The sequence below is a fragment of the Apiospora hydei genome (assembly GCF_038363865.1).
Source record: "Apiospora hydei strain CBS 114990 chromosome Unknown utg000010l_segment0_segment0, whole genome shotgun sequence".
NCBI lineage: Eukaryota > Fungi > Ascomycota > Sordariomycetes > Amphisphaeriales > Apiosporaceae > Apiospora > Apiospora hydei.
This window is the reverse complement of record NW_027117369.1, coordinates 2,082,900-2,099,885: the sequence shown is the minus strand read 5'-3', so window position 1 is coordinate 2,099,885 and position 16,986 is coordinate 2,082,900. Positions and strand designations below refer to the sequence as shown.

General features: G+C 52.8%; 6 protein-coding genes across 6 annotated transcripts; 2 read left to right on the top strand and 4 right to left on the bottom strand.

The window, feature by feature from the left end:
• Window positions 1-221: 221 nt before the first annotated feature.
• PG997_014869 (nin one binding (NOB1) zn-ribbon like domain-containing protein) lies at window positions 222-1,625 on the top strand (the record flags this gene model as incomplete). The annotated part of the gene is made up of 1 exon (XM_066819183.1): window positions 222-1,625. One exon carries the CDS (start codon window positions 222-224, stop codon window positions 1,623-1,625), a length of 1,404 nt encoding a protein of 467 aa, XP_066661371.1.
• An 856-nt stretch (window positions 1,626-2,481) lies between these two features.
• PG997_014868 (ribosome biogenesis protein nop10) lies at window positions 2,482-2,667 on the bottom strand (the record flags this gene model as incomplete). Its single annotated transcript, XM_066819182.1, has 1 exon — window positions 2,482-2,667. The coding sequence occupies one exon, from the start codon at window positions 2,665-2,667 to the stop codon at window positions 2,482-2,484; it is 186 nt and encodes a 61-aa protein (XP_066661370.1).
• Window positions 2,668-4,058: 1,391 nt separating this feature from the next.
• On the bottom strand, window positions 4,059-6,603 carry PG997_014867 (uncharacterized protein; the record flags this gene model as incomplete). Its single annotated transcript, XM_066819181.1, has 4 exons — window positions 4,059-5,488; window positions 5,543-5,644; window positions 5,832-6,295; window positions 6,347-6,603. The coding sequence occupies 4 exons, from the start codon at window positions 6,601-6,603 to the stop codon at window positions 4,059-4,061; spliced, it is 2,253 nt and encodes a 750-aa protein (XP_066661369.1).
• A 1,694-nt stretch (window positions 6,604-8,297) lies between these two features.
• Window positions 8,298-8,942, top strand: PG997_014866 (uncharacterized protein; the record flags this gene model as incomplete). Its single annotated transcript, XM_066819180.1, has 2 exons — window positions 8,298-8,300; window positions 8,535-8,942. 2 exons carry the CDS (start codon window positions 8,298-8,300, stop codon window positions 8,940-8,942), a joined length of 411 nt encoding a protein of 136 aa, XP_066661368.1.
• A 759-nt stretch (window positions 8,943-9,701) lies between these two features.
• Window positions 9,702-11,648, bottom strand: PG997_014865 (cytochrome P450; the record flags this gene model as incomplete). Its single annotated transcript, XM_066819179.1, has 6 exons — window positions 9,702-9,735; window positions 9,857-10,826; window positions 10,894-11,140; window positions 11,203-11,279; window positions 11,356-11,518; window positions 11,589-11,648. The coding sequence occupies 6 exons, from the start codon at window positions 11,646-11,648 to the stop codon at window positions 9,702-9,704; spliced, it is 1,551 nt and encodes a 516-aa protein (XP_066661367.1).
• A 1,614-nt stretch (window positions 11,649-13,262) lies between these two features.
• Window positions 13,263-15,033, bottom strand: PG997_014864 (BcABA1- cytochrome P450 monooxygenase; the record flags this gene model as incomplete). The annotated part of the gene is made up of 4 exons (XM_066819178.1): window positions 13,263-13,382; window positions 13,451-14,029; window positions 14,074-14,137; window positions 14,192-15,033. 4 exons carry the CDS (start codon window positions 15,031-15,033, stop codon window positions 13,263-13,265), a joined length of 1,605 nt encoding a protein of 534 aa, XP_066661366.1.
• Between the last annotated feature and the right edge of the window lie 1,953 nt (window positions 15,034-16,986).

Sequence of the window (16,986 nt, the reverse complement as noted above, 5' to 3'; positions counted from 1 at the left end):
GTCCGCTAAAATTCTCTTTATCGCCAGAGCCAATAGCACAACCCCGCCATTGGTGATAACGAAAATCAGAGAGACAGTGTAACCCCACTAGCAATTGAACCAAAAACTGCTGCGATCCAGTCGCTTATTCTTGGTCTTATTGAATACCCGAGACAAAGGATCCGAAGCGATACATTGCATCCGAGTAGCCTCGTTTTCCGATCCCCAGAAAAGTTGTCAACATGGCGGAACCGAACGCAGCCGCACCGCCTCAGTCAATGGCAGCGGCCGCCGCTGCTGCTGCACCAACACCGACACCAGCCCCTGCCCCAGCGCCGCTCCAAGCCTCAGCGTCTGAGCCGACGACGACGACGACCGACCCTACTTCCCAGAAGCCCGTCAAGCTGCTGATCGTGGACACCGGCCCCCTGATCAAGAACGACCCGCCGCTGGGCACGCTGCTCGCCCAGGCCGACGAGATCTACACGCTGCCGTCGGTGCTGAGCGAGATCCGCGACGAGGCGACCCGGTCGCGCGTCCAGACGCAGCTGCTGCCCTTCCTGCAGCTGCGCAGCCCGCGGCCCGAGAGCGTCCAGTTCGTCCAGGGCTTCGCGCGCCGCACCGGCGACCTCGAGGTCCTCAGCAAGCCCGACATCCACCTCATCGCGCTCGCGTACGAGCTCGAGTGCGAGAAGAACGGCGGCGACTGGCGCTTGCGCAAGGAGCCCGGGCAGAAGTCGACGAACGGGAAGTCGCCCGCGGCGCTCGCGAAGGAGGCGCAGGGGAAGGAGGGGACAACGGAGACCGCCACAAACAACAGCACAGCGACAGAGACGCCCGCTGCGTCGGAAGAAGCGCAAGCCAAGACCGAAGAACCAGTAGTCGGCCAAGAAGAGGTGACACACAAACTGGATACTCTGAGCCTAGCCGAGACGACGACAGAGAACACATCGACCGACAACGCACCGGCAGACGCCGTCGCGGAAGACGAGGAAGAGGATGACGAGGAAGGCTGGATTACCCCGTCCAACCTCAAGAAGCACCAGGCGAAGGACCAGGCCTCGACGCCCGAGCAGCCCATCCAGCGGGTCCTGCAAGTGGCCCTGCTCACCTCCGATTTCGCCATGCAGAACGTCATCCTGCGCATCAACCTGAACCTGCTGTCGCCGTCCATGGCGCGCATCACGCGGGTCAAGACGTGGCTGCTGCGCTGCCACGGCTGCTTCCAGGTGACGCGCCAAATGGACAAGCAGTTCTGCCCGCGGTGCGGCCAGCCGACGCTGACGCGCGTCAGCGCGACGACGGACAGCGGCGGCAACTTCACGGTGCACCTCAAGAAGAACTTCCAGTTCAACAAGCGCGGCAACGTCTACAGCATCCCCAAGCCCGTCCACGGCACCAGCAACAACAAGTACCGCGGCCAGGGCGGCGGCAAGGGCGGCTGGGGCACCGAGCTCCTGCTCGCCGAGGACCAGAAGGAGTACGCGCAGAAGGTCACCGACAACAACCGGATGCGGGCCAAGGACCTCATGGACGAGGACTACCTGCCCGGCATCTTGACGGGCAACCGGCAGAGCAGCGGCGGTCCTGGCAGGCCGCGCGTGGGGGCTGGGAGGGCCATCAACTCCAAGAAGAGGAATGGTTGAAGAGAGATCAAAAAGTAAAATCATAAAAAGACTTTATAGACATGACATGACATACACTACGTATAAATGATACCACCAAAATTTGGGAATTGCTGGATAAAACCTGACATTGCTTCTATTGTGCAGACAACGCGTGAGCTACGATGCCTATCGCTGGACGTGCAGAATCCCAAAAGAAGTCAACACTGTCTGTAGAGAGCAAACAGCACCTTAGCCGATATTGTCAATAGTATAAGGCGCACGGAAGTCCCAAGCTTTCCCAAAGCAGATAGAGAACCATTTTCAAGCTGATATGCCAATCAAATATATTCCACGCCTTGAACTCCGTTTCCCCGAGGTGATACCTGCTTCATAGTAATAGACGAGCGGATCCGGCCTCATTTGCTTCTTGAATATACGTAGTAAGAGCATTCCATTTTCATCGTATCCCAAACCCCCAATCCATGCGGCTGGCATTGTTGCTGCTACTGCGAGTGTGCTCAATTCTTCATGGTTTCTGCAGGACCGTGATTTCGGAAGCGGCACAATTTTCCATCCAGCTTAGTCCAATCCAGTTCCCTCGCGTTGAAGAGTTTTCGCTCGTCTTGGGGGCTGGGGGATTTGGGTCGTCTGTCATGTGCTGTCTAGTCTTGGATGGTCTATTGCGAAGGCTTGTCTGCACGGTTTCGAAGGCATACGTTAGCTCATTATCTTCGCCATAGGTGTTGTTCTCATTCTTTACCCAGAATGACAAGTCCCTTCTTGGCTTTCTCGCCGTTTTGAACTGGGGCTACTACACTCAGCCAGAGCTCAAAACAAAACGGGGGAGGAGCGGAAAACAGGGAGGGGTGGAGTGGAAGAGGATAGAAAGAGACAGTTACGCACCATCCTGGAGGTGAAGCAGAAGGCCGTAGCGCTTCTTGAGGGTGACGCGCTGGCGCGACCACTTGTCGTCGGGGGAGAAGCGCGCCGGGTGCGCCGACTTGGTGACCTCGCCGGACAGGACCTTCTTCAACGTGTAGACGCGCTTGCCATCGGGAGCGAGAGTGTACATCAAATGCATCTTGGCGGTTTGTGAAAGTGGTGATTTGGCGGGAATGGGGGGTGGTCTTGGTGGTCGTTGTCGGCGGTCGTCAAGCTGGGGGATTGGACTTGAGGCTGGCTGGAGCTGCTGCTGGACTGAAACTATTTTTTTTCTGCTTCCGCAGAAAAAATGGCAATTGGGATTGTTTTTGGGAATAAGGTTTTCAATGGGCAGGCGGTGAAGAGCTCGGTGCTTTGGTAGGTGGGGCACTGGCTGGCGCCGTCTTACTTTGGAAGTGGGTCAATTAAGGAACTGGCAGACTGGTAGAGACTCCCCAGAAGACTCCCTACAAGGCCCTCATCAAGCGATCCGTTGATGATCCAATGATATGATGAATGATGTTCTGAGTAGATTAGATCCCTTTCATTTGTGATTTTTAATCTATCAAATACGTCTCCCTGATACGGTTCTGGATTCCACATGCTTCGTTCAGTTGATTAGCAGTTTGAGTGTGAAAAATTGCCGTGCCAAATATTCAGTCGCAGACCAAATCATGGTCGGGGTAGCTATGATTTGTAGATCACGGGCGTAAATGATCCCATAACATCAGCACATCGGCCTTTCTCGCTTTTCGGGCCCAACCTGATCGCCGTCATCGTCTCGTGAACCTCGGCGAACAGCTGCACGAGTCGCATGCAATCCCCCATTGTGGCTTTTACACACTCCTAATAGCATCATTTGTCAAGCTGGGGTTAGCTACCGCAATACGTGGAAATCAACGAGCACAGCTCTAGCAACTCGGTCGCAATGGAAATGACTTGCTTATCGGAAGAATACTTCTGAAATATGAGCTTGCTATGTGGCCTTCACCAGGCACAAAGGTATTACCAGAGGTCAAAGGTTGGGGGCCGCGATGAGAGCTATTGGATAACGAAGTGGACGTGAGAAATCAGTCGCCATCGGACAACCTGACTCCAAACATACAGTGGCTATGTCAATCGCATGTGACAGGGCGTACACCGGAATCATTCCAGGTTGATCTTGTTCGTTGTTGGACAAAAAGGGGGAAACAACCAGGCAATGTCTTACTCCCCCACCCTCCAAAGTCCCTTCCCGAAAACAGTTCACAGCCTTACGGTCCATTCCAGGTGCATACCAGTAAGCCTTGGGTAGTATTTCATACTTGCGACCGAAGTATCCCTCTACCTGGTCTAGCTGTCTGTCATATATTTGCACCGCATTCGATTCTATCTGAAAATTATTCGCTGTAGTGGCTTTTCGGCGTCAATGATTAGGATGGTACATCAAGTCAGTGTCGCATCTTCAAATTTAATCCCTCCCATAGCAAAGCCAGGCCATGATCATCATTGAAATCAGAAATTGATCATACCATTCTTTCCGCTGTGTTGCAATTGCTAAGATATACTCTCCTACATCCATATTCGTTTCAAAAAGGAATCCATGGTGATCTGACGACCCCTACCATCCCTTGCGGCCAGTTCCTGACTCCGCTGCACAGAGAGACTCATATCCTCAGATATGGCTCGCCATTCCTGTTGGATCATGTCCGTCTCGTGCGGTGACTCTTCACGCAAAACGTCAAGATTCCTACGTTGCAGTTCGAATGCTTCGGTACTGCTGAGCTGGGTCCTTATACTGGCGGGGAAGAAACTGGATACTTCCACCAAATCTTGCTGGTTCGACGAGTCTTGTGGACGTCTCTGTCCAGTAGTATCCTGCCACCATAGGGCGATCAGATGCCACGTCAAGACCCTCTTGTCTCCTAAAAATCCGTGAATGGCATCCAATTCGTGTTGAGGAGTCCATCGGTCCTGCAGCTGTCTGCATACACTCGAGAGCTCTTGAGATATATTCGGCCTCTGTAAGCTCGGAAGCATTGGCTGTTGAAGTCTCTCGCATGAGCTGGGGCTCCTATCACGAGGTGTTAGTTCCAAGGTGCATAGCTTATGTGCTAGCAACAGTCTAGATGTGACGATGGAGGGCTCGGTGGAGCAAAGCCCAACTCTATCCATCCAGTGAGACAGGTAGTCTTTGAGAAACGCCCATCGGTCAGGCAATGCAGCGGCTTTGAAGGGCAAATTCCTCCCCTTTGACGATTTTGAACGTTCTGGCTCCAGTAGTTGATCAAGTTCACTGAGGATATATCCCAGACTCTTGTTGGTTGCTGATGCGTCTCTCGGGGGTTGAAATACACCCTCCACTTTCTTCCTGTTGATGTAGTCTTGAGTGGCTTGTGAATCACCCGGCGTTGAATTAAATATACTCCTGGTTCGAAAATGGGCAGGGCCGTAAGAAACCAAAAGAAACAGGGTTCCCAAGTCTATAGCCATATCTGTCGCCATAGGTGAGCCTCTTGTTGCAGTGTGGATCTTGCCAGTTTTAAAATGTCTCGATATTTGATCGAAAAACATATCCGAAAAAACCATGGACAAGCTGTAAATTTCATAGGGACTCAAATATGTATGCTCTCGAAGGTATTCGTGATGGAGGAATAGAATAATAACGATCTCTGAAAGCCTAAGGGATGGACACTCTGGGGCGGGCGACATCGAATATGTGGTGGGATTCAAGGTCCATGTGTCACTGGGTAGTTGCGTCTGGATATCATCGATCAGCCGAGATAATGGCGGGCCTGCCGGTTTTCCTTTCAGGGGTTTATCAGAGCCTAGATGTCCGGAGTATTGTGATTCGAGGTGCTTCCGCAAACTCGGGTCAATTGTGAAGCTGTCCACAAGCTCCTTGATGAAGCAGATATGCTCAAACGCATTATCGTAGGGGCGCTTCGAATTCATGGATTCCTTCTTCGGATAGGTCCTGGCGAACATAATCGAATGTGTCACTTGTTATCATGTGTTAGTCGAATATTGCCATCCTCTGAGGCATGAACACTTACAGTCGATAAGGACATTGAGATCTTCCAGCCTTGCATCAAAACAGTGGCTCCAGGTCACCGTCCTCCGTTGGGTTGCCCAGTTCGCGGCTTTGTCCCAATGATCTATGCATGATGTGCATGGGAATGTGTTTGAGCACTGAGAGAGATATGTTAGGATGTGAGGCTCAAAGCTCACAAAGGTATATATGTACCTTCAGATTCTTCAGTCTGCACCTTGCGCACTGTCTTCCCTTCTTTTTCTGTCTTTTGATTCGCCTGCCTGATCTCTCCCCGTATAATCGCAGCAGACAATCATCGTTCCACATCTGTTGAAGGCTCGGTAGCTTTCGTTTGCCATGGTAAGAATGCGAAGACCCCTTGTGTTGCAACACGTAAACACTCCCATCTGCTGAGGGTAGGCGCCAGGCCCTAGGAATCTGAGAAGAATTTGTATGCTCATCGTTGTTGTTATGTGTAGTTGATTGTGACGCGATGCAGCAAATTCTGGATTTATCTGTTGCCGTCAATATGCCACGTGGTTGTTGCTGCGTGCTGACCTCGCGACTATCCTTTTCAGGGAGAAGTGATTGCATAGTTGTGGGATCGGACTCTGGGATGGATTCAAGGAACTCATGGAAACTAGGGTCATCCATAATACGCGTTTGTGGTTCTCCAGAGATGCCATGATACCCAACAACATCATCGGCGAGCTGGGAGGAAGTTACTGGCAGGCTACTTCGGACCTTCTGGAAAGGGTTTTCGCTTTCCGAATGCCTGGGACGGATTAGATCATGTGTTTGGTCGGATATATTATGGGACAATAACCGGTTCCCTTCAGGGACGTTGATTGGCGTCGTGGGGTATGCGGCTTGGAGCCGTTTGGCTAGAAAACCACCACCCTCACTCTCTTTGGGTCGCCCGGGAAGAGTACCAAAGCCAGGCTCTTGCGGGGGGACTTCTTTGTTGGGGCCTCCAACAGACGTCGCAGGGATATCGACACATTCAACCTCGCCCGCAGCAGCCTTTGAAGAGCCTTCCGAAGTTGGTGTCGAGACCTCGAGTTGGGGTAAACTTGGAGTCATCATGGTCTTCGTCTCGATCGCACTATTTGCTAAGTTGCATCACTCGATTGTAGCCCCCGAGCTCATTGACCGTATCAGAAGAGTTCCCGGTCCGTAACAAAGATAAGCTGACGTACTCAGGGGCACCAAAGCAATATTGATCAAGCGAGATGCGATGTTTAAATTGGCTGGGGGCTATGAATCTTGCTTGGAAGACGGTGTAGGGATGAGGGTGCTGCATATCCAGACCAGTCCAGAGCGCATTTGACCCATCTTATATAATACTGGCAACACCACCACAAGCAGTCAGACTCCACAAGGTGTCCAAATTGTAGAGCTGTAGCTCGATGTCGCCAGGCCTACACCACGGTCTATTGAATGGGATCGAGATCGCACCTCATCCTATGAATAAGAGCGCGTCTAATTTGTCGTCGGTTAATCTTGGGCATTAGCTATCGATGCTCCGCGGAGGTCGAAGACTTCGGAATTTCGAAATGTCAGAGACCTGACACCAAATGGATGGTACATCACCTCGCCCTTTTGGTTTAGTTGCAGTGATTCGGGCGTTAGTTTCACCAATCAAGTTCGATCATATCTGCCCCTCGCTGGGCGCGACTGGCCCCAGCCATTTCCTCAGCCACAGGCAGAAATTATGCATTTGCCTTGGATCATATAACGGAGATGAACTGGGGGCCAAAATGGTCTCAGTTGAGGCTCTCATCAGTTGCCGACCAGGAATTCTTACCATTGGGCAATATCGTAACACAATTCATGAAGCAGTCTTGTCCATGTGCTAGGCTTAAGACACTGGCTGCCTTGCTGTTGGCCCAACTTCAAAAGTAATTTTATTTTGAATATTGGGTTATATATACTCGAGGTTCCCAAAGCTAGAAAGCGGCACAGTCTATTAAAACGCCAATATCACAGCCTTTTATATATCTTCAATGATAGATGTTCGCTCATAAATATATTAGTCAGCCAGATTGCGCAGACCCAAAGTAGTATGGGAGGCGTGTTCGTTTCTGGAGCGTGGTCAACTGCTTCGGTCATTGGAATAGCGACTCTGATCAGCACTACGGTTTTGGCACTTGTGGCATTGAAACACTGGGTTATAATGCGTAAGTGTCTCTGAGCCCGGCGATGGAAGAAATCGAGGCATTGAGTACTCCGGTGTACCTTTCACCATAATACAGAGGCCGTCTACAAAAGGCAATATCGTTGCTGATAACAAAAAATGACATGTGCTGACGGCTCTTGTGTAGGAGAGCATGCTCGAAGCGGACTAGGACATGACACAACAGCTGCGGATGTGTTGCCAACAGCCAGAGCTTCAACTGACCTTGAAGCAGGTGGCTACGTCGATGGCAGCCATATTTTCGGTCTTTCGGAACTGGAATGACACACCGAGGTTGTTGGACGCTAGCCTGGAGTCTAAAGTACCACCTACTTACTTGCATGAATGAAGCCATGCTAGAGAGTAAGGCTACCAATGAAAGGCTGGAGTTTCAGCCTGAATTGGTCAGGCGTTGGTATTGGAGTGGAATACTATTGATTTTCTTACTTGAAGATGAAATTGGTCACATTTTCTCAATTCTCCAAATATCAAGGACATGGGTTTGATTCGAGCAGCACCTTCTGGTCAACATGCGTCTCTCAGCCATTTGAATTTCTATATATCGCCGCCATTCGTTGCTGGAGGTTAGGCTTGGTCCGACATGGTGTTAAAGGGTGGGATAGTTTTGTTTCAAATTGATAGACCATAAACCATATGTCGGGAAATACCCTAGAAGTTACAATTCATTCCATCACCGTGACGAGTCTTGGATGGGAGCTTTATTTTGGTATTGAGAAGTTATTTCATGCCACGATGAATAAATCCCTGATTGCTATTAACCCCAAACTGCGGTTATACATCATAATAAGATTCACTATTGAGTTAACGTAGCTGATAGTTGACCCTTGCATCCTCATCCGTCAGTGGGGTCCGTTTCCTCGACCTCTTCATCCTCATTCTCCCGCTGCTCCAGCGTCGCCCAACGACGCCTCATCTTCCTGCCGCATTTACTGCCGGGCGTGCACGCCGGCTGGTACAGGACCGCGTTGATGGCGAAACCGGGCACTTCGTTGCTCTTGACGAAGGCGCCGCTGGTACAGGCATTGGCCTGGACGGTGCCGACGAGTGGTTTCTTGTCGCCGTTGACGATGCGCGCGCAGCCGAGCTTGTTCTTGAAATAGGCCGCGACCGGGGCCGGGTCCGCGTTCGCGCCTGTCGCCCGGGCGCACACGGACCAGCTGGTCGTCTTGCTGGAGCCCTGGAACATGGGCGTGCACAGGTCGGCCGTGGCGCCGCTGGCGGCTAGGACGGTGAAGAAGAGTGTGGTGAGGGGGTTTATGAACTGCATTGCTATTGATGGATTCTTTCGAAACTTGATAAACACAAGTACTGGCTCGTAGGACAGGTTTGGTATCGTGAATTATAGATGATGAGAAACTTGGGAAGAGATGTGTAATATTGAAGAAGGGGTTGATGATGTTGGTTAGCTGTGGATAATGGTGGTGGTGAGATGAACATTCCCAACTTTCGGGGCTCTTGAGTGTTTATATACATGCAAAGCTCGTCGTGAACAGCTATAAAAACGATGGTTCATGATGACTTCACTAATAACATGCAACTGTCCCAAGCACGGGATTCTCCGTAGTCTTCCCCCTTGTGATCAGCACAGCCCCGGTGTCATGCTATCTCCTCGGCCGTCAACTATAACAAGAGTAGGATACTCTTTTTATTCATTCAAAAAGCGTTCATCCAAATGGAACCTACCGTTTAGTGACTCCTCCGAGTTCTTAGCATCCAATCAAACCAAACGGGCTTTAATCCTGGTTTTACTGCGGTCATTAGCAGTCCAGGGGATACCCAGATTTATTTGGTTCTTACTGACAAGTTTAGTTATACCAAACTCTTGGGAACTATAATATATCGGTTCGTTCCTATGGTAAAAATACCTTTCGTGTACCTTTCGTACTTCGAAACATCCTCCCCCTTGGGCCTTTATGCAAATGCCAAGGGTTCTCCTATTTATAGCCACAACCACCTGAGTCGTTCGCCACGTTCAAGGATATACCTAGTAACACCGCTTGATGTGTCCAAAGCCTTGCCTAATATAGTGTTTATGCAATGCACCCTGCCGTCCGATGTCCCCCAACGATGATTCGTCTGTAAACGAAACAACGTGGTCACGGGAACTCTCATCGCTCAGCCTCCCTCATCCTCACCCACAGGTCCGGCTTCATCCAAGTCGCATAGGACTCAATATCAAACTCGTCCCACTTCCTAAGTGCGGCGCGCGCCGCCGGCCGCTCCTCGTCGAGGGCCAGGTCGAAGTGCCACAGCAGGTTGGACAGGATGAGCCGCATCTCCATCCACGACAGGTTCCGACCGATGCAGCCGCGGGGCCCGACGCTGAAGGCCTGCGACGCGTGCAGGCGGTCGCCGGCGTAGCGCGCGTCGCCGCCGTCGAGCCAGCGCTCCGGCGCGAACGCCTCGTGGTGCGAGAAGTTGCGCGGCGAGTGCACCGCCGCGTATGGCGCGATGCCCGCCGTCGTGCCGCCCGGCAGGAAGTGCCCGCACACGGTCGCGCCCCCGGCCGGCACGACGCGCATCTGGTTCGCCGCGGCGGGCGAGAAGAGGCGCAGGGCCTCGTGGATGGTCGCGTCGAGGTACTTGAGGTTCTTGACGCCCTCCCACCGGATCGCCTGGGCCGTGGCGAAGGCGCTGCGCACCTCGGCGGTCGCGCGGGCTAGCTTGGCTGGGTTGCGCAGCATGAAGTAGGTCCAACCCGTGATCAGGTTGGCCGTCGTCTCGCTGCCGGCGCTGATGAAGAGCACCATGTTGAGGACGATCTCGGTCTCGGTGAGCGCCTTGCGCGAGTCCTCGTTGTCGAGGATGTGCTTGATGAGGTCGGGGTGGTCGCGGTCCGGGTCCGCCAGCCGCCGCATCGTCTTCTCCTTGGAGTTCTGGAAATGGACTTGGCGCCACCGCGCCGCGTCGGCCGGCACGATGAGCTTGAGCAGGATCTTGTGCAGGAACGAGCCCGTCTTGGTCAGGCGCCGGATCGCTTGGTCATAAACGGCCGACTTGAAGATGTTGCAAATGGACGCAGCCCATTCGGTAGATGCTCCTGTATCGAGACAGCCGAAGGGCTCAGCGAAGCAGATGTCGCCGATCATATCGAATGTCACGAATGTATCTGTGAATTATTGCCCATGTCAGTGTGCCAAACAATCAAACCTGAGCCGGGTCAGAAGAGCACTTACACCAGTCTGCCAGATTGACCGCCTGGCCTCCATTAGCCATTGTCTTCATGGCTGCGATGAACTTGTCGACATGACGCTGTAATATACTTTCTTGCTGGAGCAGAGCCTTGTTCGTAAAAGGCGCGGCGAGTGCCTTGCGTTGACGCGTATGAATCTCGTTCGGCGCAAGACTGATCCCCACCGAGCCATTTAAAGGGTTCACCGCCCCGATGAAGAGCTCGCTCTTCTCAAAGTTGGGGCCATTTTTCTAGGCCGTTATATTAGCTCTCGGTGCCAGAGTCCGAAGGCAAAGTCGTTTTCGAAGCTCACCTGAAACCCGAAAATAGCCTCCCACGCGTCCGCGTCGATGAAGCTGAGCTCGTTTGGAGCGAGTCTCACAATTGGGCCTGCAAACACATGGAAAATGAGTTTCTCAGGTCTTATTACTATTCTGATTTGCCTTTATTTGTGTGTCCGACGTACCGTATTTCTCATGGAGCTTCCGCATAACCATAGGCTGGTTTGCGCGGAGCAGGTCGAGCGCCGTGGGGATCTGGGATATGCTTCGAAGCCAGGGTCCGGGGAATCGCCGAAGAGGGTGCAGAAACCTCATATGAACGACACGCACGGCGAGTGCTGCGAGCACCTGGCGGGTGATATTAGCATGAAGCTTCGCGGAGCGTATCTACAGGTAAGGCAAGGACACGTCGACTCACCAAAAAGGAAATCGTGCTCAGAACCGTCCGCAAAGGGTTTTCCATGCTGGCGAGAAACATTGTGCTTGATGGTCCTCAAATTCTGAGAGGAAACTAAATTATGCAGGTACGGGAGATGAAAAGCGAATATGGGCAACGCGATCAGTATACAGTCCTCGTTGGATGGAATCTTGCCTAACCCTGATACGAGGAACGAGGAGCAAGAAGAACCCGAAGACTTCGGCCTGATGGTGCCAATAGATCAGTAACATGTACAGAACCGCAGCTAACTGGTGAGCCTATCTGTTCATTAGCCCAAACCCCCAACGGCTGATGATACTATCGATACACAGCAGGGCTGCCACCCGACATCAAGAGCCGAGCGAAGGACATCCCCGGCAAGTAACTCAAATATATTTGATGACGATATAGCCTTTTGCGCGAAACTCAAACACAACTAATGATGGCCCAGTTCCTATACATCCAGTCCCCTCAAATACCTATTAGGTAATTACAAATAAGCAGGTAGCATGTAGTTGTACTTGGGCTGTACCTAGGGAGCCGTGGGGGGCGGATCTGACCCTTGTTAGACGTTAACGGGCTAGGGACGGAACTAGTCAGGCAAGGCCAAGCCAGCAAAGTACCAGATGCAACGTTTATTCGGTGTGGACGCAAGGGTTAAGGGTCGGGCAGAGGCCGACAACCATCTGATTTCATCGTCGTAGTTAAGGGTAGTCCCGCCCTCACATCGGTATCCGTCGCAGGGTAGCATCGATGGCAGAACCTCGGTCGTTACCCACAGTGTATCGTCTTCTGCCAGCTCGTATTCCTCTTCTAAACAGAGCGTTTAGCGCCCAGCCTATAGCCCCGGTCTGGGGTTGGCAGTGGGGGGATGGATACTTGGCGGACGAATGAAGCGGAGAACTGGGGTCAGCCCCTTGGGCATCGCTCTGCCAGCAGGGAACTTTACCTAGTTTTACCCAATGTGAAAAGATATAGACCGGCCCCGCAGAACCTTATCTCTCCCACCATCTCCGCCGCCTTATGCGCCCGGGAAGCTTAAAAGGCTTGATTGGGCTGCATGGCAACTTACAGTTTTGGTAGTCGGATGGAATGGGTTAGGCTAGGTTTCCGAAAAAGGCAATGACTGCTCATTCACTGGGATACTGACTTGCTCCTGTCGATACTTATTTTCTTGGCATCGCTGGGGTCACCGCCCTGCCGGGAGTTGAGGCCATCGCCTCCCGGGACATGGGACCATGACTCGCTGCGGGTAGGGGTTTACCCATGATTACCTAATTACATGCAAATAAGCCATTCTGCGATTCAAGAGCGACACTGCATCCATGGCCCTAGTTAATCATATTCTGCCTACTGGTTGAAGTCATGATGGGTTCCTCTAAAAGCAGATGTATGGTACTTATACATGACCAGACAGCAAAGAGGTCCCTGGGGTCTCTAATTCCAGGACGCAGTGTAATGGCCACAAAGTGCATAGAGTAAAAAGGTCGCATTACAGCCGCGAAAGATAATATCACTGGGTTATCAGTATGAAATTGCGAATATCTTCATAGGATATGTAGTTTACGCTACCTATACAACCTAGAAACTACACGAAGCCCAACACCCTCCATAGACATATACTACCGTAAACATCGCTAGATATCATCAACCTACCCTGCTTGTACCCCTTATCTAGTACGTCGCCGTGTTTGTCACTCTCACCATCATATTGGACTCGAGGAAGACACCGTAGCTCTCAACGGCACACGCCTTTACCGGGCAAGCCAGCTGGAGATCAAAATGGCGAAATGTCTATGAACGGAAAGCCATTAGCAACCTAAGTTTTTCAACGCCACGAAAAATTAAAAGGGGGAACCTACCTCAAACACGATCTTGTTCATCTCCATGAAGCTGATGACCCTGCCGACGCACTGCCACTGCCCGGAGCCAAAAGCGAGCTCGGTATTGCGTTCCATAGCGACGCGGTCCTCAGCCCCGAGCTCCATGAAGCGCTCGGGGCGGTAGACATCCGCATCGGCACCGAACATCTTGGTCGAACGCAGCAGCGACGAGAAGTTGGTGCAGATGGCGGTGCCGGCGGGGACGTGCTTGCCCGCGAGGGTGTCGCCGCCGGCCGGCACGACCTTGGCCAGGAGCCCCAGCAGGGGCGGGCGCATGCGGATGCCCTCGTAGATGACGGCCTGCAGGTAGGGCAGCCTGCGGGCCTCCTCGACCTTGATGGGGCTCGACACCCTGCCGTCCCGCACGGCCGCCTGGATCTCGGCCTTGAGCTTCACGTAGACCGAGGGCGTCGCCATGGCGTAGGTCATGATGCAGCGGATGGCCGAGGCGGTGCTTTCGGTCCCCGAAATGACCATGAAGAGGCCCTCGACCTCGCATTCGGTCTGGTTGAGGCCGTGGTTCATGAAGGAGCCCTGCCTAGCCATGAGCTTGCTGATCTGTCGTGACCGACTGTGACAACTGATTGTGATGGGCTACTTACCAGCATGTCTTTCTTCTTCTCTGCCCCAGGAGCAAAACGTTTGGCAACCTCCTTCTCGGCGACACTGTTCTCGGGTTAGTGCTTCATCTTGGTAAAGGGTTTGGCAAACGATACGTACCCCATGAGCGCCCCGAACCCCGTCTTGTCGCGCCCCTTGGGGCCCATCAGCTTCAAGACGGGCTTGGAGAACAAGACGGCGCGGATCCAGGGCACATCCGCCGACGTGGCCATGCGGGGCCAGAGCGCCGTCAGTTCGGTCAAGAAGTTGTACTTGTCCGACTCCTCAGCGAGGAAGCCAAACTCCTTGCCGAAGGCGAGGCGCGTAATGACATCGACGGTGAAGTAGCTCGACATGGGCCCGAAGTCGAGCAGCCTGTCGCTGGAGGCGGCGTACGCGCGCAGCCGCTCGAGGAAGGTGGCGAGCTGCTCGTTGACGCCGGCCTCGAAGTCGGGGACCTCGCGGCCCGTGTAGGCGTGCGAGGTGCGCGTGCGCCAGCGCGCGTGCTGCGGCGTCGACAGGACGCTGAACATGTTGTCGTAGTAGGGGTTGAAGCGGCCCGCCGAGTACCAGGGGTCGCGGTCGTAGCCGCTGCGGGCGGCGTTGATGCGGCGCACGATGTCCGGGTCGTTTGTGATGAGCTGGTTGGGGCCGATGCGCAGCAGGGGCGTGCCGTCGTCGTCGTCGGCGTTTTTGTATTGGTCGAACATGACGCGGTGCACCCAGTACTGCTGGCCGCCGTACGCCGTCTTGGCCGCCCAGAAGTACGAGAAGTGGGCGCTCCAGTGCACGGCGCGGAAGCCGCGCAGGCGGTACCAAGCCGCGATGCTGGTGAGGACGTACCACAGCACGGCCGAGACGCCGACGATGGCGGCATAGTACGAGGGCGCGGCCAGCGGGGACGGGAAGAGCGGCCTGTCCCCGAGCGACTTGGATAGAAACTCCAAGTCGACACTGGCCAGGCTGGATTTTAAATTGTTTACAAATTCCATGATGTGAGAAGCTCGAATAACAGGTATAAAGAAGAGAGAAGTGAATACGCCACTATAGAAAATGGCAATATCTAGCATGGCAAGGCTTTCACCTATGATAATAATGGCCCTATAGGATCTCTGATCGGGCGTTAAGCTTGGTGATGTTTATTATAAGCAGGGCTTCGCTGTCTCAAAGATGTGTAGGAGGGAAGAGGAATCGCTGCCAAGCAGAGCCTATAGTATACAACGCATACCCACAGCCAGTGAGATAATCAGACGGCATTGCTGAGAGTTCGGGAATTACTAATAAAGTTCGCGAGTTTCCCGATGGTCGGATTCAAGTAGACCAAAGTACTGGTACTTGGTATGAATTAGAGTTTATGGGCATCTGAGATGAAAGGTCTGGTCTAAACCGCGGGGCGGGAAATACCGCCGGTAGGAATCTGCCGCGAGACCCTATTGTGTTCGACAGGCCATGTAACCGGAGAGGGTACGGACTGCATGGAATGGAGACATGTTGGATTCCTGTCAGCGCTGTTGGCATCTCGTTTTCTCTGCTACATCCTGCTTTTTATCTCGATCTGTGCAGTAGTCCAGTGGGTACTTGCATATACGTGCATGTACAGTGTATGTGCAGGGTATAGACATAGTAAGTTGAATCTCACCTTAGCTCTGAAGGCTATTCTTTCTAGCGTGTGACCATACAGCCCTGTCTCAGCCCACAGGCCGGCTGCTGAAGCGCAAGGGTGTTGGCGGAGCTATTCCCGTTGGTACAAATGGGACCATATTCTCCATCAACTCCATTATCGCGGGTTACCACGCTGACTCAGAATGCACTTGGCTTCAGCTAATACGATATGTATTCTACAATTGGTTTAGAAAGCTAGTACTCCCCGGGTAGTGTAGAGGCATCTCCATATCTCGATCTGCCCTTCATGAGGGGCCGTCACTGCCACCGACCCCGCGAGGCGATTCATGTCGAAGGAAAACCCGCCCGAACTGAGCACCGAATGTGGAAGGTACCCCCGACTCCGACGGCTCGTATCGGTATCAATTCTCGAGCCGCAGGATGCCTGGAGAGAGCTTACGCCCTCGGAGGGGATCCTCGCCCTGGAGCTTTCTTCGTGAAACAGCAGTCGGTTGCAGGGGTTCAAAGTCTAAAACACGACGTTTCCAGGCAAATCACATTGACCGCAACATGTGCCAGCCCTTAGTGCCGCCATTGGGCAGCCATCCGATAATATATTCAATCAAACTTTGTATAGTCTATCAGGATTTGTTTACCTTGCAGAAGTACCGCCTCAAAACATGACTCTTCTGGTGCATACTGTCTAATGCTGGCTAGCCTCGTGGGGCAATGTCTCCATACTGCCATTTTCCCGATATGTGTACGGTAGGTATAGTATAAGCATGTATGGGCTTTAGATAATAGCAAGTAATAGCTAGAACAGGTAACTGGGTGTGGTGAAGATGAAAGCACAACTGGCACACCGACACTTCACAACGCAGTTCAAGTAAAGTATCTGGGCGAGGCGTAAGGTCGTATACGCCGTATACGCACGTCAGCATCTGTGTCCCCTTCGCTGGGCTAAATGCCCCCTCGTTCGTAGTCCCCCTGCAGTCAGCAGAGCGCCGGGCTCTTGTCTTGTACCTTCATCGGCTGGTTACAGGTTTGTACTATCACAGGGCGTAACTGGGGTATCACCGCGGACCCCCACCTCGGTGACCGAGATTCGAGTCATGTGGACGGTTTTGCTTTCCTTGGTGTGTGGTATTATAAATGAGTCGTCGTATACTGTGTAACTATGCAGTCTACCGGGTTGTCTCAGAGAGCCCAGTCTCACTGTATTGTCCATTGCTATCGAATTTTACCTAGACTTCTCAGTCACAGTTCTACAAAGTCAATGCCTCTTCCCAACATTACCAAACAACTTCGTATTG